This window comes from Calonectris borealis, chromosome 1 (genome assembly GCF_964195595.1).
Source record: "Calonectris borealis chromosome 1, bCalBor7.hap1.2, whole genome shotgun sequence".
Lineage (NCBI taxonomy): Eukaryota > Metazoa > Chordata > Aves > Procellariiformes > Procellariidae > Calonectris > Calonectris borealis.
The window spans coordinates 216,393,481-216,420,735 of NC_134312.1; the positions used below are offsets into that span (position 1 = coordinate 216,393,481).

The following is a 27,255-nucleotide window of genomic DNA, read 5'->3' on the forward strand; positions in this document are numbered from 1 at the left end:
AATGTTTCCTTGATAAAAAAACGACGGCGGGGAAAGATAAAGGTCCAAATTTTGTAAAGGCGTGAGGATGCCCAGTTCCCATGGTATTCCCAGGGATCTGGTGTTATTTTCCACAGGGTTTGTGGGAATGCGTTGGGGAAGGTAAAAAAAGAGATTTGAGGGAGTGCGTTTCACCAAAGCAAACCTAAGCTCTGCAAAACCGTGTGTGACTGGACCCTGTGCCGGTTCCTGGATGTCAGGTGGAAGTTTTGGCAGTTGGGAGCACAACAACCCTCGCTCCACTCCCAACTGATGTCCCAGCGGTGCAACGGTCTTTCTCTTGAAAAAAGAGTTGGTCACCATGATGCTCAAGAAGCGCAGTTTTGTCACATCATCTCATTCTTGAAGAGGTTAGTCCAGCTGGAGATGGTTACACACTGAGACAATGGGACAGCTCGTTAAAGTGGCTGAAAATTAACAAGCTTCAGAGTTTTTCTAAAATTAGAAATCATCCTAGAAAGGCAAGCCTATCCCAAATATCCTGCTACAAGCCAGAGAAACCAGGAGACCAGTCCTTTAGATGGTGGGAAAAACTTCCTGACACTTTACTATCATCTTCAGCCCCACGATACCTCCAGCTCATCATCTCAAACCAAAGAGGGGATGGTGATTTTTGCTGAGCATAGAGCCTGTTAAGCTCAGAAGAGATTCAGTATCACCTTGTAAGACCCTTTTTCCGCAGCCTTTAAGTGAAGAAAGCGGCATGCCGAGGGAAGGGGGAAGCGTCCTGACACACCTCTCATTCCTGTTGTCCACCTCTATGTCCGTCTGTATTTCCATCCACCTTCACCTGAGAGATTGAGGGCAGAGCAGTTTAATTATGGGATTCACTCCTAGAGCTGACACAGGTGCCTGTCTCCAAATGATTGAAACTAAGCCTCAAATTGTCTTTTTCAGATTCTTTTCTTGGTTCAAAAGCGTTGTTTTAAATTGGCTTTGCTTTGAAACACAGGCAGCGTTGGGGGTTTGGAAAGGGTTCACTGGGTAGGAAACCTGTTTCTTATAGCACGCCCTTTCCCATCTCCCTTTGGGGCTCACAGATGCTTTATGGGACAAAAAATATCAAAATGCAATGCCCTGCATGGAAAATATCTCACAGCCAAGCCCAAGCCTGGTGAAAGCGAACCTTGTCCTCTCCTGAGCATCTTCCAGGACGTCACAGAGGGCTGGCAAGAGGTGTCACGGGATGGGAGAGCAACCACAACCTCCAGAAGAAGGCAGAGGGGAGATGGGCAGCAACGTGTTTTTTCCTGTGAAGCCCATCACTGGGTGCTCATGGGGCGAAGCATCCCTGCAACGAGTTTTGTGCGGGCAGAGACTGCCGTATATTCGCCGGAGAAGTCTGGGGCAGCACCCGTAGCCCCTGCCAGCACCGTGTGTGGCTTTTTTGGGGCAGATCCCTATTCTCAGGGATGCGATTTGGGGTAACCCAAAGCTATGGGCAAGGAGAGGGAAACCACTGACAGTGCTGTGGGATTTATTTTGCTCTTGCAGAGGCCAGAAAGCTAGAAAAACTCAGTTATCAAAGTGCTGTGCTTGGAGTCATTTGTTCATGCTGCGTTCCCATGTCCAGCCCTGCTTGTGTAATGGCCGGGAAAGAGCTTATCAGAGCCTGATACCGAAGTCTCAGGAGGAAAAAAAAATCTCCCAGCAGTTTGCTTTTTCTTCCAGAAACCCAAAGTTGAAAAAGCAAAGTAAACTCCGCTCTCGCTGTTGGCGTGCTCGTGTGGCGTGGGCTGACTTATCCCGGCGGGTTGGTCGGCTCTTGCTCACCTCCGTAGGGTTGGGTGTAGTCAATGGTGGTGTCGATGGTGGTGTTTTGCAGACAGACTTGAGAAGCACCAGTCTCGATGTGCATCGTGTAAAATCTATATTATATAACTATATATAACGATAGTTATTTATATATAGCTATATATATTTTTATATATATAACTGTAGTATCATAATATATATGATAAATATAATATCACATAATAAACCGCTGGGGCATCCTGTTTGGTTGTCGCAGCCCCTTGTCCGTGTCGACCTCCAAAAAGGCAGCGAGGTGCGAGCCAGCCCCCGCAGTGCTGCACCAGCACTGGTGATGGCGGGGGACGGGGACGATGCAGCTTCGTGCTCAGCTCATCACTCGTGTGGCAGAGCTGCGTGTTTGTGCCCGGTGAGGCGATACGGCAGCGCCATCACCCCGCGGCTTGCTCCAGCATCGAGTCAGGATGCGGCCAGGGCAGATGCAGGGGTCGGGAAGCACGCCTTGGGAAACGGCATTGCTGAAAACAAAGCACCTCGAGGCCAAGGATGAAAAATCCCTTTAGTGGCCCTGGCTTCTGGAGCAGACCCAGACCAAACAGTCGGCTGGAGACTCGCTGCAATCCCTTCGGGGGTATCGCCTGCAGCGTGGCTTTTGTAGGACGCGGTCCCTTTCGCCGTGCTGTTTTTCTGGGGCTGGGGGCTTGGGGCAGAGGTGATGGCAGTGTCATCTCGCCCCTTCGCCGGGTGTCCTGCAGATCCTCGGGGAGCCGCCAGCTCTGCCCGTCCCCACGCAGGGACACCCGCCTGCCTGCACCTCCTTTGGGTGCTGCCCCGGTCCCCCATGAAGGGTGTGCCGCGGTGGGGCGGGGGGAGAGATTTTGGCTAGGAATAACAGAGTGGAATACAGAACAAGGCTGAATAGCAGGAAATACTTCCAGATAACAAAATCCATGGCAGGGCAGGGACGCAGTGGAGACCCCATGCGTGGACCATTTGCGGACAGCCCTGGGACAGGAGCTGAGCTCCAGCTCGCTCCTTCGAACCCTGTGCTTTCCCAGCACCTTCCTGCTTGCAGAGGCACCTTGCAGCTTTCAGCAGAAGGAATTACCCAGAAAAGGTTGCTTTACTCAAGGAGAGTTAAAAAATACCAATGCTGCCCTTTCTCATGCTGAGGAGGGGTGCGCAGCTGGCGGGGGGCTGCGCAGGTCCCACATCGGGGCTCGGGGTCTGAGTGGTCTGGTCTCATCAGGTTTCCGTACGACAAGTTCAACACTCCTCACTGGGAGCTGGATCTAATTATGGAAAAGTAATTTAGATTCGGAGATAACTGGGGTCAGAAGGAACCTTTGGAGGTCTTCGGACAAGCCTCCCGCGCAAAGCAGGGCCAGCTTGAAGTTAGGGTCAACTCTGGAGGTAAATCACATTGGTCTTGTCCAGGCAGGTTTTGAATATCTCCAAGGGTGGATGTATCCCCCATCATTTTTTTTTGTCCTACCACTCATAGTGAAGCCTTTTCCTTACATCTAATGGGACCTTCCCATTGCCTCCCATGCATCTCCCAATAGAGGCAGGAGCACTCCTGGCCCACCCCGGGGTTTCCCCTGTGTCTTTCTTTCTCAGACAGTCACAGCTTGTCTGGCGGTGTAAATACAACCTCACTACTTGGTATTTTGTTTTTCCACCCCATCCTTAATCAGGCGCTCCAGCATCCCAGCAGAAACAGGGTTGGCGCCCTCATGTCCCAGAGAGACATCTTTATTTTCCTAAGATTGGCCATGAGCAGTTCTGAGCTACTGAAATCTTTCCAACTGGAGAACTCCCGTAAAATAAATACGGAGGGAAATGTTTTCCATATTGTGTCACTGCTTTGTCGCCCGTTGCGTTTGCAGAGCGTGGCGGTGGGGAGCGGGTCCTCCAGCTCACACCAGCGTCCCTTTAGCTCCGAGCCATCCCAACCTCTTCCTTCCCTGGTAGTAAATCTCTGATGGCAAGAGCTGGTTTTGAAGCTTATGGATTTTTAAATGATCTTGCAAATAGGTTTTAGTCCATGCTTGAGCCTCACCTCCTTAAAACCCAATCTCAGGCAGCCATGAGCGATGCTCGGTGCGGGAGGTCTCGCACCGGCCGCGCTGTCCTGGGGTGGGTTTCACGCATAGCGATTCAACGTGTGCTCTGAAGCCTAATTACACCTCCGACAGGGAAAAAAATTCCCGGGAGGGAAGGTCGGTTTGACAGCCCCAGATACACACTGGGTTGGGGATTTTTTGCATTGCCGTTACTTCCCCCAATCCCCCAGCGAGCCGAGGAAGAGCTGCCTTGTACCCCAGCAAGGTTTCCTGTGCCCTGCAGGGTCTCGCTGCTGCAGCGCGGCGTTATTAACGCTGCCAATCAAGCCTCCCCCAAAGCGATGCCGCTAACGAACTCATCATGAACTCGGCCGCGGCAGATGCCTGATTAGCAGGGATCAGTCTCCATCCCTTTGAAGGGTGAGAGGACCGGGGATGGGACTTGTCTGTTGCCAGCATCATGTCAAAAGGTGCTGTGAGCAGGCAACGGGCAAGAAGGAGGTGCTTGGAGAGCCATGGGGGTCTGGATCTGCTCTTGGGCTCAGGGATGTCGGGTCTGGACAGCCATGGTGGGGCCCCAAGGTACTTTGTGGGAGCAATCAGCCAGCAGCACCGTTACCTGAGCAGACACGAGGGATTTCCTCGCTCCTTGCAAATTTTCTTCCAAGCTGCATTTCCTTTGAGTTAGCACTAACACAGGGAAGGGAGAGGCGTTCTTGCATGAATAATAAAACCAGCATCCTTCTGTCCATCAGCTGAGATAAAAAGCCTCCAGGGACACGGAAGAAGACAACATTATTATACAGGTCACCAAGAGGTTATTCTACAATTCTCTCGTACGCGGCTTCACTCCCCGATGCTGGTAGCACCGGTCGCAGTAGGGGACCGTGTCCCTGGTGCAGGACTGCGGGGATGGGATGGCCGGGGCAGGGTCAGCCCTGGTGTGGGGTAACACAGCCCGATAGCTACAGTCGGCACCATTGTTGCGCATGGCAAAAACAATAACAGCACTGAGCGAGCCAAGCCATCTGAAACGACACAACAGCAAAGATGATATAAGGACTACATATAAGGAAGACATTTTTTATTACGAGGGTGGTGAAACACTGGCACAGGTTGCCCAGAGAGGCGGTAGATGCCCCATCCCTGGAAACATTCAAGATCAGGTTGGACAGGGCTCTGAGCAACCTGATCTAGTGGAAGATGTCCCTGCAGGGGGGTTGGACTAGATGACCTTCCCTTCCAACCCAAACTATTCTATGATTCTATAATGACAGCAGCACATGCTCTCGGGACAGCCCCATCGTCTCTGTCCCCCTTCCCCAGGGATGATCTTGCCAGGATGGCTAAAGTAGCAGCAGCTGGGAGGGAACAGTGAGGGGACACAGTGGCCAGGAGGAGCAGTAAGACCTTTCCAGACATCATGGTCCTTCTCACGCACTCCTGGAGCATGAGCTCGTCTCCACCATGCCAGATACACCAGGAGCCGGAGGGTAAACGTGCTTGATGGGATGCGAGACCACTCTGCACTGCAGAGTGAAAACTGCAGGCACGTGGGGCTGGGCCAGACTCGGGGCTTTCCATGGGAACAGTGACATACCCGCCGGTGGCTGGTGGCCGCGGGGGCAATGGCAGGAGCCATCCTGCACCCGGGGCATCCCTGGCTCTGGGAAAATCCAGGACACAAGGGCCCGCTTGCCCCGCTGTGGGGTTTCCTGCTCGAATTGCTCAGTTCCTGGCTTCATCCCGGTGTGAGAAATTTGCCCAATGTCACGGCTAGGTCGCTCATCCCACCTGCCAGTTCAGATTAGATCCTGAGATTTGTGTCAGATCAGATTTTGGAAGGTTTATTTCACACTGGTGGAGTGCTGCATTCCCGGGGACAAAGGTGGCGGCAGGGGGAGAAGGAGCAGGGCAGAGAGATTTCCTGGGGAATATTTATTTTCTCTTCTCTTCTCTTCTCTTCTCTTCTCTTCTCTTCTCTTCTCTTCTCTTCTCTTCTCTTCTCTTCTCTTCTCTTCTCTTCTCTTCTCTTCTCTTCTCTTCTCTTCTCTTCTCTTCTCTTCTCTCCTCTCCTCTCCTCTCCTCTCCTCTCCTCTCCTCTCCTCTCCTCTTCTCTTCTCTCCTCTCGTCTTGTCTCCACTTCTCCTGTCTCTATACATGCTATGAGGGTGTGGTGGTAAAATTATTAATATTTAAGATTTGAGAAGTCTGGCTCAAAAATTTATCCTAATTAAAAGAATATTCCTTTTGACTAAAAGCTAACAGTCTCTGACTGTTTCCAAATCCCCACTTCTGAGCTAATAATACTGGGTAGGCCACTCCTGTAGGCTCCACCAAGAGCCATCTCTCCATATTGTCACGTTATTTACTGTTTGATTCCTTCTTAGGATGGTGGCAGTTAGCAAGCTCCCTCCCGGAGATGGATACCAGGCTTTGCTAACATTGAATTTACTGTTTTCCTCACCTCTTTCTGTTTCTCTGAAACAGTATACAGGCTGGGGCTCTGCAATCACTTGGTGGAGAACAGAGGAGGAGAGGGGGAGGTGGTGTCTGAATGTCCTCTTGTTAGGAACATAGATAATACAGGTTCTGTCTGACCTGTCCTAAATTGAACTTGGGTTATTACGCACTCCAGATTCTCCAACGAGGGACAGTCTGAGCCTTCTGCACTGATGCCACCAGCTTTGTCACAGTATTTCACCATCAGGACAGCCACAGGGGACGTGAGGGACCTCACTCATGGTGTGGTCAGATCTCCCATGACTGTATCTCTGTTGCCCAAGAGCAGCCACCTCTCTGGTTGGATTCTCCTTGTTTCTCACCCAGCAAAGGGGACAGGAAGGGTCCCAACCACAACCTGAGCCCCCCCGAGCACCCCTGCTAAGTGGACTCAGCCTGTGTGTACCCAGCAGCACCACTTCATCTCTGCCAACCCAACTCTCCAACCCATAAAACAACCAGGTAGCATCCAGCTGGAAAGGGGTCAGTTTTGTAAACTTTAACTTGCCACGGCACTGTTGGGATGGAAAGCACTCAAGCAGCAATCACGGTTCTCGGCACCTGGGAGGATTTACATTGCACTGGCAGCACGATGGGCGTTTTTTTTTAACAAAAAAGTCTTTAAAAGAAGTACTTGCCAAGCATCAAAAAATTTCTCAATGATATTAAGGGCCTTTAGCAGCTGTAATTTAACTGCGAAGCAACCTGATGCAGGCAAAGGACCACACAGCTGGAAATTTGTGCCGTAAAGGCACCATTTTATGGCTGTTAAGTTGTTGGCCTCTCTATGTTGTAAAGCTGTTAAACAAACACAGCCCTTGGCTCACACCACGTGGCGGTGAGGCACAGTGTTTTGGCAGGAGAGGACTGACAGCAACAGGGGCTTCAAAAGAGCCGGGAAGAAATAGAAATAAGGAGAGAAGGAAAATTCAGGTTTAGGAGGAGATGCGTGTTAGCCATCACAGCCCTGTGGTGGGAGCAGAAGGTCTTGGAAACATGGCAGCAGAGCGTGGAGGTTCACATGGAGTTGCATCCTCCTCTGGTTTGGCATGGGCTGCAATTGCCATGCACTTATGGATCCTATGCATCCCACTACTGTCGCAGCTGGTGGTTGTTAGAACCTTAGATCACCCTCTTGCAGGAAGGTGATATCCTAGGCAAGCCTAAACATGGAAGATTTGGATGACATTGGTAGCTTTGAATGGGGAAATAGGTGTCCCAGGAAGATGGGCCACGTGCTGCAGGCTGCGTATCTTTTGCCACATATTGCTATATGTTGAAGCAAGCTCCATTAGTGCCACGAGATGCTCCAAGCACAGGCAAACACAAGCTGAGCCCTTTTCCTAACGGAGACATAGCATGTCTAAAAGCAAAAACAAAAATTCAAAGAAACGGGGAAAATATCCACAAAAATAAGAAGGTTCCCAGCTATTTCTTTATTATTTCCTTCCATTCTCTTCTAATGGCCAATGTTATTCCTCTGGCTCAGAAGCTGATCTTAGGAGGCAGAAATGGCTGGTCCTGCTGTGGGGACGTGCAGTGGGAGATGCATCCAGCTGTGCTGCCTGCAGCCACCCGTGCAGGACAGGCAAGTCCAGCAGCTGCTGCCACGAGCTGTTTTTCTGGGTCAGAAGCTGTTTTAGAAAAACACTGGTGACTCTTTATCATCATAAGGGCACCAGGCAGACATGGACAGGGTGGTCATCCCAGGTTGGTGGGGCTGTTGCTCTGTCCAAGGATCCTTCCAGTGATATTCCAGCTCCTGAAGCTTCCCAAGAAATTGTGTCCTGACAGGAGCAGTTCTTTTGCAACCAGCTTATGTTAGGACTTACCCAATACCACCAGACTGCGTGTGTTATACTGTTTTCTCTGCCAAATATTGACTGCGTGGGGCTTTCCATTGCTACCAGACAGACCAAAGAGAACTAGAGAAGTTGCGGCTCTCGCATTGGCGATAAAAAGGGAAGCCGTGGTAGCATCGTTGTCCTTGCTTGTAGCACTTCCTCCTATTTTTTCCATTAAAGCTGTAAATTCTGGAGTCTAGTTTCTGTACTTTGTGGGTTTTTTAATGCAACTTCTCAGCCATGAAGGGAAGCTGCAAGGCTTGACTCCGAACGATTGGAAAGCAACCAGCCAAGTAGCAAGAACTGGTGTTGGATGTGTCTTCATTCAGGTGGTGGTTCGTGTGGTTGCGCATCTTGATCTTTCAGACCCCCTGATTGATGTGTGCCCATGTCTTTGTCCTGCCAAGTGGCTGCAAAGAAATGGCTCGGTGGTAATAGAAAGAAGCTAATGGGACATTTTTCACCTAGAGCTAGAAAAAATATTCTTGAGTTTTTTTCCCAATTATTTGGGTGATCCATTTTGAGGAGATGGACTAGCAAATTATTACTGCTGCCTGGTGAAATTGTTTTTTTTTTTCCCTGATGGATGCTGCTCTACCGTGTGCAGATTTTTTTCATACAAAAACAGCCTTTTTGATGAGAAGTATCTCCTGGATGAAACCAAAATCTGCCAGCTTTGCACGTCCTCTTACTGAGCAATTTGCTGCTCCACTGCATTTGGAAGATTGCACTGAAGTTGCTTTCCTGGCACCCGGAGCCAGTTTGAGAATTAGTGCAAAACTAATTTGGTTACAAATCTCAAAGACACTGACAAAAGCTATTTTTAAGCTTTTGAGAAGTACAGTGCAAATTGGACCATTCAAAGAAAATATCACAGGGGTTTCTTATCCTTATTTCAGCCACCAAATTCTCCAAAATTGTGGGATCCTGGTGCAATTGGGTGGCTGAGATCTAGCACATGCCCGATCGCCACCACGCGAAGCTGCCGTCACCTCCCAGGGAGCATCATGGAGGTTCCAGGAAAACCCTCGCCTTGCTGCCTCTCTTGGGTTACTAAAGATGTTTGTGGCTGTTGGTTCTTCCTTCTTAGCAACGTCATGTGCTTCCTCATGACCCAACCTCTCATAATCACATGAACCCAAAAACTGGTGATTTTTTAAAAAAATAATTAAGGTAAAGCTCATAAAACAAGCAAATGTCCACAGCCAGGGCAGGATGGTGGGAATCGCATCTCCTCCCTTGGCATCCTTTGGTGCAAACCGAGGTCTGCATCAGGTAATGCAGGAGGGCTGGCAATACCCCACATCACCCACCTCATCCACGTGGGCCATATCCCACCCACGTTGTTCGTGCACCTCTCAAACCTTCACCGCCTTCAAAGGGAGCCTGAACAAACTCAGATGTTTTAAGGACTAGGCTTAGACGTCGTCCTTCCCTTCCATATGCCGTGGGAGCTGAGCCCTCTGCGAGGCAGCATAGCTCTGTGATGGGGAGCAGCTCAAGGTGGTCCCTCACCCCGTGCATCCCTCCTGCAGATGCCAGGATGCTCGTGCAGAGCCCACCCCCAAAACAAAAAACCCCTCCAGCCCATGGGATGGGGAATTACACCTGCACGATTCTTTCTGTAACATAAGTCGTAGCATTTAGCACATTATCATTGTGGCTATTCCCCCTCCCGTGGGCTCCCAACTGCGTTTGGCGTGGGGAGAGCAGAGGGGCCGCAGCTCCCAGTGCCAGGGCTGATGGCTGACATTTATTTTGCCAGTTTGCTTCAAACACCGTAACCCCCTGAGTCCGTTCCCCAGCTGGTTTGGCCGGGGGCCGCCGTCGGCAGCGCTCGGAAGAATCGATGATAACCTTTTTCTTTGCTAAGGAGTTTCCTAAGTACCGGGGAGCAGAAGATGCTGAAAAACAAATGAAGCTTGGATTCTCCACGGGTCTCCCTGGCATTATTCCTGATATTTAAAAAACCAAACCGGTTCCTCACTGGTTTTATTAGCCTTTCTATCCTGGCATTTAAACCGAGATGGGATTGGCGTGGTGGGTATCTGCAGATGCGCGCTGTGGTGCTCTCAGGGGTTTCTCAGAAGGGTAGGATACCCAAGGCACTGTGTCCAAAGCACCTGAGCTCCTCTGAGCTGCTGGAAGGCATTTCAGCACTGCGATTGCCAGTAATGCCGCCCCACAGATTATCTCGCATCAAGGAGCGAAGGGTATTTGGGTCCTGGGAGTGCAACTGGGCTGTAGGGTAGGAGCAAGGTTGCTCTAAGCCTCAAGACTAGCACTTCTTGGGGTCATCTTAAGCTAGAATGATATTTTGGTATTTAATTCTCCCAGATAACCAGTGGGATTTGAGTATTGAACTGAGCTGAGTCTGTGCACCTCTTGCAGGGATATCCTGAGCAGCATCCCAGAGCATCCGGGAGCGGAGAGGTGTCGTGTCCATCTGTGTCACCCTGTGCCTGGCAGTGGTTTCTTGGCCCTCATGACTTGAGCGATGGGGTTCATACTTCCTCTTTTCTTGGTTTCAGGCATGGAAGAAACGCTGGTTTGTCCTGCGCAGCGGTCGGATGAGTGGCGACCCCGACGTCCTGGAGTATTACAAAAATGACCACTCCAAGAAACCTTTGCGTGTGATCAACCTTAATTTCTGTGAGCAAGTGGACGCGGGCCTGACCTTCAACAAGAAGGAACTGCAAGACAGCTACATCTTCGACATAAAGACCAGCGACAGGACCTTCTACCTGGTGGCCGAGACCGAGGACGACATGAACAAGTGGGTTCGCAGCATCTGCCAGATCTGTGGCTTCAACCAGTCCGAGGAGAACACAGGTACTGTGAGAGCCATGTCCATGGCCAAGAGCATCTCCTGTCCCATCCTTCCAATGGGGCCCGACTCCTCTTTCAGATCAGACCTTGGGAGGGGGGGGTGCAGCCCGCCACAAGGCTGGGAGGGCTGGAGTGGGAAATGGATGGACACGTGGGAAACCTCCATGAGGCTTTCCTAGCTTTGACATCTGAAACAGGGCAGGCTTTGCCCCTGTGAGCCACCTAATTCATTTTCCCCCCCATAACTGTAGACCTTTGAGTCTCTTATAAGAAGTTGGCGGGGTTTGGGGACTTTTTTAGCTGCGGCCTTTGTCCTCATCCATCACCGAAGTCCCTTTGAGAGTCGTGGGAACCAGCAGTGAAAATCCCCTTCGTTCAGAGGTTTCAATCCCTTGGTGGGGTGGGGGAGAAGCTTTACTGGGACCATGTCCCTCTCCGCTGCAGTTGTCCCCACTGCTGACAGGCCCTCGTGTGAAGGAGACCTGCATCTCTCTCTCCTTCTGGGACCCACTGGGAAAGCTCTGGGAGGGGAGAGGAAAACAGCGGGTGGCTTTGTGCAGCAGCAGGACCTGTTCCACCGGTCGTGCTCCACCGTCCAAACTCAGTTGCTCTTTGGCAAGCGTCTGGGGTGAGCACCGGTGAGCTGCCGCCGCTTCCCCGGCACCACGAGGGCTCACATAAATCCCAAGTGAGATGGGTGGGGAGTGAGCATGGGGTGCAGTGCTGCAGTCGTCTGCCTGGTAGCACTTCTGGGCATCTTTACTTAGTCTCATCCATGGTCCAGTCTCATCTAGGGGACCCCAGTCCCATGCTCTGTCTACATGAAACTCCCCATAATAACGTCCAGCTTGAATCTGTTTTGGTCCCTCGCGGAGCAGCTGCTATCCGTGAGAGCTGAAACCCTGCCAAGAGCTTGTCAGGCAGGACAGCAAACAAAGCATCACAGCAGCGCGGATGCGATCTTCACCAACTGACGCATGAAACAGGACGTCACCTTGGCAATGGGCGTACAAGTGGTAGAAAGGATCCTTGATAATGCCGCCAGCACGGTCTTGCAGTGAAAGGTCAGGCTAAATAAATTACATCCCGTTCCGATGTCAACAGCGCAGTCCTCGAGGTTCAGCGAAATCATTCAGGCCCCTTTTTTAAGACCTGTTCTGTTGCAAGATTTTCCATTTCGCGTGTGTTCAGCTGGGGGAACCGTTTTTCTTCCCATTTAGTAAAATGAGCTTCCAGCCCAGCAGCAGCAGGATCGATACTGGACTTCAGTGAAATATCAATCTGGGCAGCAAAAGGAAAAACAATCTCCCTCTTGCAAGTACATCTGTCCCAAAGGACACATAGGGTTCGTCAGGCTGCAGAAATCCGAGCACTATTCCCTGCAGGATCACGGAGTGACATCAGCAAAAGAGGAACAAAAATCCCTATTTGTAACAAAATCACAGCTCGTTAATGCTGTAGGGAAAGTACCCACTTGAAACAGTACCCAGCTGCCAAAGCGTGATTTTCTGAGTCAGTCGAGTAAAAGCCTGCAACGGCGAACGCAACAGATGTGTCCAGATGCTGCAGAAAAGAGGGAGCATGAATTATTCAGGGCTCATTCTTCTCTGTGGTGCTCGCCGAAGCGGTGACCCCACATTCACCTTTCCTTCACCGTCCCTGCTAAGTAATGGCAAATAAATTATCAGTTTCCCAAAGTAGATGATGTTTGTTTGAAGGACCCACAGCCTGGGGCTGGGCGGAGAGGTTGTGGGACCATTGCAGCGTGGTGGGTATTGGGAGTCTTGTCCATCTTAGCGTACATTGGAAAAGACCTTTAAGATCATCAAGTCCAACTGTTAACCTTGCACTGCCAAGTCCACCACTAAACCATGTCCCTAAGCGCCACATCTACACGTCTTTTAAATACCTCCAGGGATGGGGACTCCACCACTTCCCTGGGCAGCCTGTTCCAAGGCCTGACCACTCTTTCAGGAAAGAAATTTCTCCTAATGTCCAATCTAAACCTCCCTTGGGGCAACTTGAGGCCATTTCCTCTTGTCCTATCGCTGTTACGTGGCAGAAGAGACCAACCCCCACCTCGCTACAACCTCCTTTCAGGTAGTTGTAGAGCGCGATGAGGTCTCCCCTCAGCCTCCTCTTCTCCAGGCTAAACACCCCCAGTTCCCTCAGCCGTTCCCCATCAGACTTGTGCTCCAGGCCCTTCACCAGCTTCGTTGCCCTTCTCTGGACACGCTCCAGCACCTCCATGTCCTTCTTGTAGTGAGGGGCCCAAAACTGAACACAGTATTCGAGGTGCGGCCTCACCAGTGCCGAGTACAGGGGCACGATCACCTCCCTGCTCCTGCTGGCCACACTATTTCTGATACAGGCCAGGATGCCGTTGGCCTTCTTGGCCACCTGAGCACACTGCCGGCTCATGTTCAGCCGGCTGTCAACCAGCACCCCCAGGTCCTTTTCCTCTGGGCAGCTTTCCAGCCACTCTTCCCCAAGCCTGTAGCGTTGCCTGGGGTTGTTGTGGCCCAAGTGCAGGACCCGGCACTTGGCCTTGTTGAACCTCATACAGTTGGCCTCGGCCCATCGATCCAGCCTGTCCAGGTCCCTCTGCAGAGCCTTCCTACCCTCCAGCAGATCAACACTCCCGCCCAACTTGGTGTCATCCTTGAAGCCACGGATTGATGGGTGGGAGAGGATGAGGAGTTTGCATGAGAGTAACCCAGTTCCTGGGTAGAAATAGAACTTGGGACCTCTGGCATTTCTTTCTTAGACTTCACCCCTTCATCCTTAAGCTTCTCTGTGCCTTGTTGTAGCCTCTGCCTTGGAGAATGAATGAGTCAGTAATTGGATGCACCAAAAAGGGGAGGAAAAGGTAACCGTCATGGGCACGAATAGCTCCATGCTAATTGTAGCAATTAATTAACTAAACCTCCCTCTCCCAGCAGACGGGCAGCGTGGCGGAACGAGATCAGAAACTGCCAGAGAAGCCACTGTGCACATTTTTCTGGTTGTTCTCGTTCCTGGGTGCGTGACTGCTTTATGCTGACCCAAAAGCCTTGCTGGGTCCGGCCCCAAAGCCGGGCTGTTCCCAACCAGGTTATATTCGCATCCCGGACAGGGAAGCGCTCCATCACGGGCAAAGGCATTTACTACAGCTGCCATCACATGCTGAATTACCTCCTGCTTGAAGGGATACCCCGCATCAGCTGAGCTCCAGCCACCAGTCACGAGTTTGCTTTTAACCCACCGGTGGTGGAGGAAAAACTCCTTACCTTTTGGGAGAGTTTGGGTAAAAGCCTATTTCACCAGCTCCCGATGACGGTAGGGAAAAGACAGGTTTTCAGTTGCTTTTTAGCGTGATTTAATGAGCAAACGGGCAACCTGAAAGCGGTGAGGCAAACTGGCTGCAAACCCTCTGCACCGGCACAGGACCATGCTTGGGTGCTGCCCGCGCTCCCAAAAGGCAAAAAAATTAAAAGGCCGAATGGATTTGTACCCTTTGATGCTCTTTCTGTTTGCAGCTCGACAGGAGAGCGTAAATCTTCTGTTGCTTGGTTTTCACATTAGTCCTTCATGTCCTGTCTAGACTGTGGGACTCTAAGGATTAAGAAATAGGCTGGAGTTTAGGGCGGTTTAACGTCATGCTACGGTTAGCTGCTGCTTTAGCTGATCGCTGGCTGTTACACATCTGGTTCGTCGAAAGGAAGCTCGTTTCAGCCTCAGGGACCTAAATGTCGGTGAAGTGGCGGGTACCTCTGGCTGCCCCGGCGCCGCCGAGGAGCAGCTGCTCCGCAAAGCCACCGCGATGGCTTTGTTCCCCGCCCCGACCTGAAAATAATTGCAGAGCAGCGTGATTACCTCTGCTGGGAGAAGGGAAATTAAATTCACTCTAAGGTGTTTACCCAGACTGCGGTGAAGCTCTTTGTTTCTGTTAACACCTATTTATTTTGAGAGCTAATTACTATTTTTGAACAAGCGGATCCTCGCAGGATCCCGGCTTCTCCACGGGTCCAGGGAAGCCGACGGGGCTCGAGGAAAGTAGATTTGCTCCTGGCTCAGCAATTTGCACTGCTGCCACTTCGGCCGGCTTGAATACGACGGGGGGAGACCCGCCAGGGACCCTGAGCCACGGGCTGCGGGAGAAACGCAGGCGCGTGGGTATTTCGAACCATCTGCATTTTCCCTGCCCTAGTGGGCAGGCAGCCAGGGCTCAGCTGTGAACTGGATTTTCTCATATGCTTTGTTTGTTGGAGTTAAAAAAAATACCAAATCCCACTAAACATATCTCGTGTGCCATTAACCCTTTCTGGAGCTGATGCTTTGGCCAAAACCCCACCCTGTCCCATTCCTGATACAACTCAGAGGCGCAGCTACAGCAGCGTATAATTTAATTTCTCGTGCACCACCATGCATCCTTGCAGAGTGTGTGTCCTTGCAGGGGTCCCGTGCACAGGTTAGTTATTTTGGAGAGGTTGATACCTTTATTAACACCGTCCCAATTTACTGTGCCATCCTCAGCACCTCCCTGCAGCTCCTCTTCCACCTCCTTCGTGGGGCACGGGCTTCGTGGGTGCTGAGCAAACACCCATGGGCGTTTAAGAGCTTATTCACACACCGCATTAATGCCCCTGTGCTAGAGGTTTAACCCAGCCATGGAAGTAGGGGAGGGAATATTTGCGGGTGAGTAAATGTCCGTGCTCGGAGCTGAAGGCTCCCGTTGCTCGGAGAGGATGAGCGGGGCGTGGGAAAAGGATGGCGCTGGGCTCCTGCCCCGATGGCTTGTCTCTGGCAGTGGTGGCCTCTCCCACCCAGCCTGGGCATGTCATCTTCTTTTTTTTTCATCTGAAACTTTATTTCTTTTATTTATTTCTCTGCCTTCTGCCAGGGGGCTGCATCAGGGCAGTCCCGGGCTCCGGCTCACTCCTTGCTCCATCTCCAGGGCTCAGCGCTGGTGTTTCGATCGATCCCCAGCCATCCCAAGGCTTTTACCATTTCGTTGAATACAAGTCAGGGCCGAGCATTAATGTTTAGCGGAGAGCTGAGTGTCTCTCCTTCCTCCTTCAACTCAGCCGTGCTCACTCCAGCAGAGTTTGCCAGATCAGCCCCAGACACCACTGACTTTCGGCTCACGTCAATGAGATCTCCTACATTCCACGTGCACGATCTCCACTGTTGGTCTTTTTGGCTTGATGCTGCCCCAGACCCTCCATCCCATGAGAGCAAATTTATTGCTTTAGTACCCACTTGACTTGCTTTGGCTAGGGGGTCCCATACGGGTCGCTGGCTGGTTGCTCCCCAGCCTGCTGCCTGCTCCCACGGGCTGCCTGCGAGTCTGTGCTATGAGCCCGTATGGCTGCTTTTGCTCCCTCCTCCCTTCTCCCCCAAAAATATGTTGGTCCCAGTATCAGACCAGCAATGCTGCTCGCCCCGTTGGTTCCTTGCAGCCAGGTTTGCATGGGTGTTTGCTGAGCAAAGGGAGCTCGAGGTGGGCTGGAGAAAAAACAGCACAAAGGTACCCCTGAAGACTTGTTGGGAGGACAGGAGCTGCCCAAAAGCTCAGTGAAGAAGCTGCAGGTAGCAAGACTAGACTAAAAAGATAGGTTTGCATGCCATATACCACCCACCTCCCTCAAACACCCCCGAATCACTGCTGTTCACCATCCCTGCACGCAGGAGTGGGGTACCAGGGAGCCCAGGCAAGGTGACGGCCCTGGGGCACCCACACTTTCCCACTGCCGCCGCCTCTCCCATGGCTGGGTAGAACCAAAGCGGAGGGGAAACACTAATGACCGCCACAAGGCCAGGTACTTCCTTGCTATTGTGCCCGGCACCCGCCTCCTTCCTTCCCTGCTCGCACCCTGGATGAGTTGCAAGCCCTTGCGCCATGCCAGGGAGCGTGCCAGGGGGCTGAGGAATTGGGGCTGAGAAATGGGGGCAAAGGGGGAGATGTGGGGGTGTCCTTGTGTCCCTGAAAGCACCCGGGCCCTGATGTGCTGTGTTTCGGTATCTGCAGGCAGCGCTGCCACCTAAGGGCAGCCAAGCAAGCAGCCCCTTACAGAGCCTTGTGCCCCTCAAGCTGGGCCAGAACTTGACTCTTCAGCTTCGGTCGACACAAGTTGATTGGTCTTGACTTCGTCTTTAAGCTCTGGTATGGGTTGTGTTTGGATATCAGCCTACTTGGAGGCCAGTCTGTCCCCTAGCAGACACTCTACGACAAGCAATGAGCAAGATTACGGTTGAGTTGAGCTTGACCCATGGGATGGATGGGGCAGATTTGGTTGGGTTCTCTCCATGTATCCCACCTTCCCATGTCTTGTTGACCTACCCAAAGACCTAATGACCCCTGCCCTGCTTAGGACCTGGAGGTGGCCTGCGTTGGGACGGCAATGTGGAGTCCCTGAGCCTTGAGCCCCTTCCTCTCACCCAATGTCCTACCATACATACAGATGTAGCTTTTTCCTCAGCGTTCCCATCAATACTTTCGGCACTGGAGCTCCTTCTTTTAAAACACCGTATGTCACATCTAGACCCACTGGTTGAACATCTCAAGGGCGTTTGGGTCAGTCCCACCCCTCCTTCTCTACCATCTGCTGGGTTTTCCTAACAAGGGAAACTGGCTGCAGGTTCACTCTGGGAGGACAAATGCAGATGTCACATCTTAGCCCCAGGCTTGACCTAGCCTCGCTGGAATGGATGGGAGAGACCCGGTGACCCCAACTCGCTTTGCACCAGGCTCATGGTTGAACTTCAGGTGCACGTGAACACCTCCTTGCCTGAGTCCCAGTTCATCCCGTAGTCATCCTGCCTCTTTAAATTTGTTCCAAACTTCCCTGACCCTGGTTTTCCTGCTCCACAAACAGCAAGTTATTTTAAGATCTGACACTGTTCAGCTTTTATTTCAGTGTAAACAATACCGGAGATGGAGTGGTCTTGGCACAAAGGAGCAGCTTGAGAGGAGATAAGTGCCTGCTGCCTTTTTTCTCCCCCCTTTTTTCCCCTCTTTCCCATTGGAGATGAGCTAGTTCAGGTGCTAATGAGTCTGCTGAAGAGCAGAGAGCCACTAACGACCCAGAATTTGCTTCCTAGAAGACAGAAATAGGGAGAAATCATTGCTGATCTCTACCAACCGGTCCAGGTCTCATTGCTGTGATTCCCTGGGCATTTTGGAGAGGGAGCTGATGTCATTGAGAGCAAGAGGTGTGCTGGTGGTTATAGTCTGTCCACTTTTTGGGAGAAGATGGAAAAAGATGTCTAGAAATATCTAAAATGAGGCAAATCATTTACACCCTAAAAGTGCCCATTTCATTCCCTTGGCTCTCCAGGGAACCAGGACTGATGAGCTCAGGTGGAGACATGCACCTTGTAGACTCCTATAACTCTGCTGAGGTGAATCCCACCCATCTCAGGATTGAGGTCAAGACCTTTAAGATATTTGGATCTTCAAATGGTGTCATTTGTCATCATTTCATTTACACCAGATGAAGATCAACCCCTACTATTCTTCCATACCTTCTTCTTGCCGTACTCAGCCCTTCATCATGTTGTGCTACAAGAAGCATTGCAGGACCAGAGTCAATACTGCGCTGCTGTGATGGTCACTGTCCTTAATATCAAGAGCAGATTTCCAGCCCATCTGGGTGCCAAGAAAAGGACTGAAGCAAGGATACAAGGGGCTTTAGAAACCAGAAAGCAAGAGAAAAGGACTTAAGGTATCTGCATGATTAGAAAGCCAAGCTTCTGCCTTCAGGGGCTCTGATGCAACTGAATATCTGAGGTTTGCAATGCTGGATCAACATTTTCTTCAGAATTTGGGATTTGGGAATTTAGGAATTTTTAGGATTTTATTATTTAGATTTTTTTTTTGTGGCTGTGGACATTTTGGAGAGGTGGGGCTGGAAAACTGCAGAAGATCTGTCAGCTTTGTGATTGCAAACCCATAACTCTGCCATCCCAGAGAGACCACCAGGAGATACGTGTTAGTTGAGCCCCTTTAACCCTACCCAGCATTGATGGGAACTGGCAGAGGATGCAGCCATTTGTGGGAGTACCAGGTTTACAGTCAAAGAATGCTTTTATCTCACTGCAAATAATAAAACCATCAACCAGCAAAAAAGAAAATTTATGTTCAGCTTTCAAAAAAGACCAACAGCCAAATATTCCAGTTCTTCGTGACTGTTTCCCAGCAGACGCCCAGCACAAGGGTATCCAGCCGGCCTCTTCTGAAGATAAATATGGAGCTGGAGGACTGGGGCCTTTGGGGAAAATCCTGCCCTTTCCTGGCCAAAGTCCCACTGGGTTTGCTAAGCTGAGGCTGGGATTTGAGCTGGGAGGAGAAGGAAGAAATGTGAAGTTCAAGAGGTTTGGGGTTTTTTTAGAGCAAAAAGCATTGCCCAGCCTTTCCAGCACAGGTTTCCCAGCAGAGGTTGGCAAGCTGCATTCATACCTCTCAGCCCTGCCCGGGGCTGTCTCCCGGGCCAGGTACCCAGAACCAGAAACCCATTTGAAATAATCCTTCATTTTATAATTGGCTTTTATCGCTACGAGCCCTGTGTGCGTCAGGTCAGCCCCATTAGTTTAATGGGCGCTGAGGAATTTTTAGGATGACTTACTGACCGTGGAAAAATGAGTGCGGCAGACGGTATCAGCATCACATCAAAAAGCAAAACCATGCAAAGCCTTTGGAAACAAAAACAGCTGATGGGCTTGGAGCGAAGCGACCAGCGAAGCGGCACTGTCTGAGCAAAACCGAGGGAGGGAGGGAGGCATTTTGAGCGTTGGCCAGCTGGGAGGAAACTCGCAGTCAGATTCGCCTGCATTTATATTTCCCAGAGCGGTACTGGGACTGTTTTAGCCCGTGTGCCCCAGCCGTGCCACCTTGGGGTTCATGGAGCTGTACCCCGTGTCTGCAAAGCTGCTTGGGCATCGGGATCTGCAGGCGATGCCCAACACACAGGGGCTGGGCTGGGAAACGCGATGGACACAGGACCCCAAAACATGTGTGCGAGCAACTCGGAGGACAAGGGACAAAATCACAGCAGCAGAAAATTTCAGGCAGTTTTTCACAGCGTGACTCTTTTCTCCCCCCGAGCCAACGGCACAGATTTAGACTCTCATTTCCCGGACTCCAATACCTGTTTGTTTACTGGTTTGTATTGCTTTATATTTCCAACTCAAACTGAGCCTGAGTAAAGGGAAAGCTTTCTAAAGCCTTTAAAACCTCTGAGTGAAGGCACATGCAGCAGAAAGGAGCCGTGAAGCTGTCGATTGCTGTGAACTTTCCATGACACCACTCGGTTTGTTTCCAGACTGATTTTTATTTATGAATGCAGTAGCATTTATTACTGATTTTATCTGTAAAGATAACACTTCTTCCCTAGATGGTTTCTATGCTTCAGTTATAATTACTGCCTGCTTCTCAAACATACTTCTGCATTATTTAGTGTGGTACAATGTCAGAGCTGTAATATTGGCAATTTATTACTTGGGCTGTGGGGTTACACCTGATCTGGGGATGCCCCTGTCCCCATATGTGCCCTGGCCACATCCCGGCTCCCTCTGGGAAGGCTGAGAACATCTCTCAGGGTCCCTCACGGTGTAGATGTGGCCAAGAAACCAGTCTTCTGCTATGCTAGGTGCTGAACAAGTACTGAGCATAAAGGCAGCCTCTTCTCGAAGGGATTCATCGTCGAGGCACGGCATAGATAGGTTGGTGCATCTTTTCTTCTGCCTGTAGCCATTTGCTGCCAGAGGCAGCTCTGCTCCCTCCCTCCAAGCTGGGAACGGTCTTAAAAGGGACACTTGGCCACAGGTCCTGAAAAACTTGATGAAAAAGGAGACTGTCCAGGAAAATGAGATGTCATTTATCTCTCCTGTTCCCCCCTTACTCTCAGCCTGCTTCTTCTCTCTCTGGGTGTCAGACCTACAGTTTCCACCAGGCATTCAAGAAGCAGCTTAACTGTTGGTCCATGCTTATGATCACTTTAAGCCACAGAGGATGAAGCAAATACTTATAGTTAAGCATGAAAAAACACCCCAACTTGAGTCTCCACCTTTGGAGACACTCAAAACCCAACTGGACACAGTCCTGAACTGCTGTAGCTGCCCCTGCTTTGAGCAAGGGTTAGACTAGACCATCTCCAGAAGTCCTTTCCAACCCAAATATTTGTGATTCTGTGATTTTTATGAATTTACACTGCAGGGAAATACCAGGCTTCAGAGTGTGGTGAGGAGCTGAGATACCTCACCAATCCCAGCAGGTAAAACTGGAGTTGTTGCCTGTTAGCATCACAGGAAGGTGGGAGGGCAGAGCATGAGATGAGACATTACCTCATCTGAGTCCATATCACAGCATATTGTCTGATACCCCTTGGCTCTGGGTAAGTCCAGACTCATGTTTTCTTACCCTTTTTGCTCTGTGTGATGTCCCTCATAGTTCTCCAGCTGCTCCATGGCGGGTGGTGAAGCTCTGGCACGTCTCAGCCCTTGCTGGGGATTCAGCTTCCTTTCATACTTACTGGGTCATTGTCACATGCCGAGGAACTTGTTTGCACCTTTGATTGATTGCCACCCTTTGTATCTGTTTATTAGGATGGAAAATAACATTTCACCTAAAAAATTTCGTCATGTGTTCTTTCAGCTCCACATGACCAAATTCCATCCTGGCCAACACAGCTGCTCCTTGCCAGTTTTTGGTATGATCGCCTTCCATCATTTTACTGCCAAAGACATAAACTGCCCCTGTTCTTGTATGTCGTTGCTTTTGAAAGTAAGCTGGAGTTGAGTGACTCATTGCATTTGCTGTCTTCTTTTCATAACAGACAATGAATCCTCTTTTTGAAGTGTTGGGCAGGCGTCTGGTCACTCGGGCACTTGCAAATACTTCATCACGTGTAAAAGTCTAGTGAGTGGCTATTGCACTGCCTGTGGCTCCATCCTCACCTTTATCTCATGGCAGATCACCTGCCCTGCCAAGCACCACCTTGTTTGACATTGCTATCTGTGTAAACCGTTCCCTCGAGCCTGCATATACTTTGCACAGGCTCAACCTTGATATAAAGCCTTTATGATGGTAATTATTTTTGCTGGCTTGCCATAACGGTTCACATTGCTCTCAAATGAGTCATGATGAAGTCTTTCAAATACCCACTTGAAATCCATAAATTCTGTGATGAGTCTTTTTGCTAGTTGATGGGTGCTTTGATGATTAGTGTTAGGGTCAAAACCTGGTCAACACATGATCTTCCAGGTGAAAATGCTGCCTTCCTCTCTTGAGATGTCTCTGGAAAAAATTCCTGATAGAGCAGAAGATTTTATCTGTCCTGGAGAGCACTGTGTTGTCTTTTCAGTCTTTACACTTTTTTTTAAAGAATCTCAATCCCAGTTTCTTGTCTCCCATGGCTTTTCCTCATCCCCAAACTTCATTCCGTGAGTCTAAGAATGGGGTGATGTGATTTTTGATTTTCACTTGAAGCACAATTCACACTTTTGCAGCTTTATTACAGTTTTTAAATACCATTATATCTGTTCTTTGGCATTAACATAACTCCTTCTGAGAGTCTGAGATCCTGCTGGCTTTTCTGTGATGCTCCAGAAACTCACTTCCACCGTTTCTGCTACCTTTAAGAAGAACTCAGAGTACAGCCTTGCAAATGCTTTGAATTTCTTTGGCACGTTCCTGGAAGGACCACCCTGTCCTCTGCCTGCCACTAATATTTTTATGCAGATAAGTCCCTGATGTCCTAGCCCTGGACAAATAGTGCTTCTTGCAGTAAAAAAATCCACTGACATATCTCAGTAACGAGAACACACGCTACTGTCTGGTGTCTCCCGGTGCAGTTTGAAGGGAAGACCAACCCTGTGTTCACAGACATGTATGACACAGAATGGTTCGTTTTATAGATAACGTGGCTTAAAGAATTAGTACTTCTGTGAGTGCAAGAATTCCCACAGTTGTATTAAACAAGTTAAAATATTTGCTTTAATAAGGTTTATAAATGGTGAAGTGAGGCGCAAATCAGTTTTTCCTGCGGGTGCGTTACTGCATGAGTGATCCCTCTGAAGTTCTCAGCTGTCTCCGAAGTGTTTGGAGACAGAAAGCTGGAGCAGGCTGGCTTCTGGTCAGGTCTGGTCCCGTTAATTTCTGCATTCCTGTGGTCGTTAGCTAAAATCCATTATATTATGGCTTCTTCCTCCCAGCATCTGTGGAGAGAAATGGCTCCAACGCACTGCATATTTGTTACCAAACCACGTATTTGTCACCAAACCCATCCCATGGGTGAAGGACTCTGTGATAGCGATGAGAGGGGCACCAAGTGTTGGATCTCATCCAGGTCTCTTTCAGCAGCCAAATACACCAAGTTCGGACATGGGTCATCTAGGTAATTAAAAAATAATAAAATAAATCCCATTCCTGTGAGGAAAGAAGAGTTCTCGGAAGTGGCACGTATGGAATCGGAGCAAGCTGATACTGGGGGAACGCTGCCCTTGCAGCGAGCAGAGCGGGTGACGAGCCCATCACAAACTCCACTTCAGAGGTGGTAAAAATTCAGCGTGTTCGTTTTCGCTCTCACTGGAATTCATTTTCATCCGCTTTCAGCACCGATTTTGATTCACACCTTTTCATTCTGAATTTGAATGAATTTCAGAAAAAATCAAGATTTCCGCTCAGAATTGCGCTTTCATATCTAAAAAGCGCACGATGATGATCTTCGGTCAAAGCAGGGCAATCCACCCCCAAAAAACAATCCACTCTGATGAGAACAAATTGAAACACCTTGACCTTCTTCCCTTTTACTTAAAATTCACTTTTATCCTCTAAAAGTTTCTTGTAATTTCTGGCTGCAAGCAATCCCTTGGCAAGCTCCTAATTTGATTAAATAGCGTTTTCCAGCTGGAGGATGTCAGAACATTTTCAGATGGCCCTAAGCCAAGTGCGAAGCACGGGCCACGCACCGGGCAAGAAGATGCTGATTTTGGTCTGGGTGCTGGTATCATCTGTGGTGTGTACAAGGATGGGTGCAGCCACGAAGGTGATAATGTCATCTGGTTCTTCTGGGTTTTAAGGATGGGCTCACCGCACTTTATAAACCATGTTGGAGTGAGGAAGAGGAGGGTGAGGAGCTGCTGAATAAGCCCATGGGATGGTTCCCAACCCATGAGAGAGCATCAGGGGAGAGAGGGTTTGCTCTGGTCCTCAGATGCTGGAGGATGTTTTGTTCCTGAGTCAGGGGATGAGGAATCCCAAAATCCAAAAATAATACTCTCAAGGAGATTGTGATCAATCTGCCTTGCCCAAGTCTCCTGAGGACCGAGCTCTGTATTACGCTCCGTTGCCCCACTAAACCCAGCTCTGCTGCTGCTGTGCGTTAAAAATAACCACAAAACCAGCCTGTGCTTTAGTGCACAAGGTTCAAACAGCAACATCCATGCTGGGAGCTTGCCCCGCTGCTCAGTGCAGAAATATCCAGCGGGGAGAGATTTGTTTGTCCGCAACCAGACGTGACGGGGAGATGGAGGTTGTCCAAGTGGAAACAGTCATGCACAGAGATGAGAAATGCCACAGCGTAACGTGGAGCTGAACTGATGGCTACCAAAGTCCAGTGGGATGTTAAACCCAGCAGGATTCAGGACTCCAGCCAACCCTGCATCTCCTTGAACCACCTTCAGCTTTTCCTTGGGTTGGTCCTGGAGGGGTGCGAGGCATGGTTGGATGGGGGACGTGGGGACGGGGACAGGGCTGGGGCTGACCCTAACCCAAAAGCGCTTGCGGGAGAGGCTGCCAGCCCCGCATTTCTGAGCGTGAATGCTGCGCTAACGTATTGCTGCGCTGCTTTCAACCCACGCCAGTTCTTGCCTTTGGCACAAGCCGTGCTCCCCAGTCCCTGCCAAACCAGTACAGATGTTTTAACACCCACCGGAGCCCAGATAATTACAAACAGAACCGAGAGACTGGTCGGGGCTGTTTTCTTTTCATTGCCTGAGCCCTCAGCCGTTCTCAAGCGAGACGCCTCCCACTTTCTGACATTGCTTTCAAAGACATTTTTGTGGGCCACATTGCTAATACTCATTTTATTAGGGGAACGCCGAGAAGCCCCAACCAGGATGAGGATCGCACTGCGCCCGCTGATGTAACGGTGACCACAGAGCGAAACAAGTGCAGGGAAGACGAGTGGAGTGGCTGGGAAAACATTTTCATGGGAAATTTGAGCTGGTTTCTAACCAGCAGCTTTCCAGCCGTGGCATTGCAAAGCTCAGCTCATTTTCGAATGGATTTGGGGAGTGTTTTCAGTGGGACAAAACCGTGCGATCAGCTGGTAGGCACTGGCCAGAGGGTGCTGCAGGTCCTTCCCATCTTGATCCTCATGAGTGACAGTGCCCATCGTGGTGAGCTTGTGAGCAGAGCAGATGAGATGATGGAAGCAGCATCATCACCAGTTTTGACAGGGGGAAGCCAGCAGCAAACACCTTCTTCCTGGTCTGTGCTTGTACAACCGTAAGATATGGCAGTCTGGCCCACGATCAGGAGCTATGTTCCTTCAGGGCATTTGCAAATAGCCAGGTTTGAGCTTAACAGATGAGAACTGATTTAGCATGAACAAAACCAGTTGTCGTATGCATCTCCCCTGGGGCCACTTAGAAAGTATCTGTGGAGAGGAGGACCAAGAAAACCTCCTCAGGCTTCACGGCTGCATGAACCTCATGTCTACTCACCCCTTTTCCATCAGGATGCTTTGAGGTCCTCCTGGACATGCAGGTTCATTTTGTCCTTGCTGATAACCGGTTGGGTGGAAGATGGCTGGCACGAGCCCACCAACCATGGTGGGCTCAAGCTGTCTTCATTTCTCTCCCCTCAATCCCTGCTGTGAAATTCCTCCTTCGCCACGAAGATTTTCATCCGACATTATTCCAGTTCGTTTCCGGTTGCTGTGGAGACCAATTTAAATGAAACTCTAGTATTTTGAAAGAGAATATGATTCTAAGTCATTTGCGATGCAAGGTCCCGTGCTAATAGCATTAGCATATTATTTGATTAAGGCGATGTGTAGGGAATAAATTCCAAGTCCTTTTTGCCATCACTGCATCTTAAAAGAAGAGGAAGAGAAAAACCTCCAGGTTTTAGCCGATACTGAAGACCTTTGTTGCGGGTGAACTCACGATTCCTGAATGCATAAAGCTTTGGGGGTCACAGGCACTTTTAACCTCGTGGCAATCAGAGTAGCTCCCTGGAAGGGACCTTCCTCTGCTTCCACTGAGCACTGTTAATAGACTGCTTAATGGGCAGGACTCAGGTTTTTAATGATGGGTAGAGAGATCCAGGATGGCTTTTTGAGCTATTTGCGTTTTTGCTGGAGCGCTGGTGTGGCAGAGCTCAGCTAGAGAGCGGCTGTGAAAGGCACAATCCTCCTTGCTTGCAGAGGTTTTTCTTCTTGCATTTTACCCTCAACATCTTAGGAATGGTTTTGCCTTCAGGACTTCTTTAGATGATTCCAGTATATGGACAGGGTATGCCCATACACCTAAATGAAAAAAATTGCATGGAAAACATTTGCAGAGAGGCTTGTTTTGAGACTAAAGGCTGCAGAGATGGAAAAGGGAGAGCTGAACTTCCAGCAAGAAAAAAATCCATGACAAACTATTTTATTTTTTTGAGTCTCCATCCCTAAGGGCATGTTTTCTGGGGATGAACTGACCCCTGCTCACACTGACCCCTGGGCTGCTTTGCTTGCCAGTTCAGGGACAAGGTATTGCAGCCATGAGGGTTAATGACTCCTTTTGTCTCCTCTTTCAGCTTTTGCAGTCGATGCAGCTGATATTGCCCCATCTGAGTACACCAGGCTCACCTGAAGCCATGTGAGAAATTTGGGGCTGTACTGCAGCTCCCTGTCCCCATCTTCCCCCCGTCTCTATCTTCCCCCCTACCCCCTGTGCAGCACCTACCCCCCTTTCCTTTTAACCCATCAGCTAAAATACCACTCAGGGAGTGGTATTTGGGATTAATCCCAGACACAGGAGAGAAAAATGGGGCCAAACTCTTGTGATTTGGTCCCATGCATGGATGCAAATGCACCCATGAAGAAGGGGGCTCCAAAAGGAGAAATTTAGGGGTCCTCTTCCTTTCCCCATCTCTGCCTTGCTGAGTGATGGCAAAGCAGACCCTTAACAGCGCTGCTGTTTTATTGACTCCCTGGCAAACAGGGAGTTATAATGTTTCTCCCCCAAGGTAAGGA

At 50.0% G+C, this 27,255-nt stretch overlaps 1 protein-coding gene across 1 annotated transcript in view; it reads left to right on the plus strand.

Moving 5' to 3' along the window:
* GAB2 (GRB2 associated binding protein 2) overlaps positions 1–27,255 on the plus strand; it is a 101,802-nt gene that overhangs the window by 46,637 nt on the left and 27,910 nt on the right. The window contains exon 2 of the mRNA XM_075140263.1: positions 10,735–11,035. Within this exon, the coding sequence (XP_074996364.1) occupies positions 10,735–11,035 (301 nt within the window). The remainder of the gene's footprint in view (positions 1–10,734; positions 11,036–27,255) is intronic.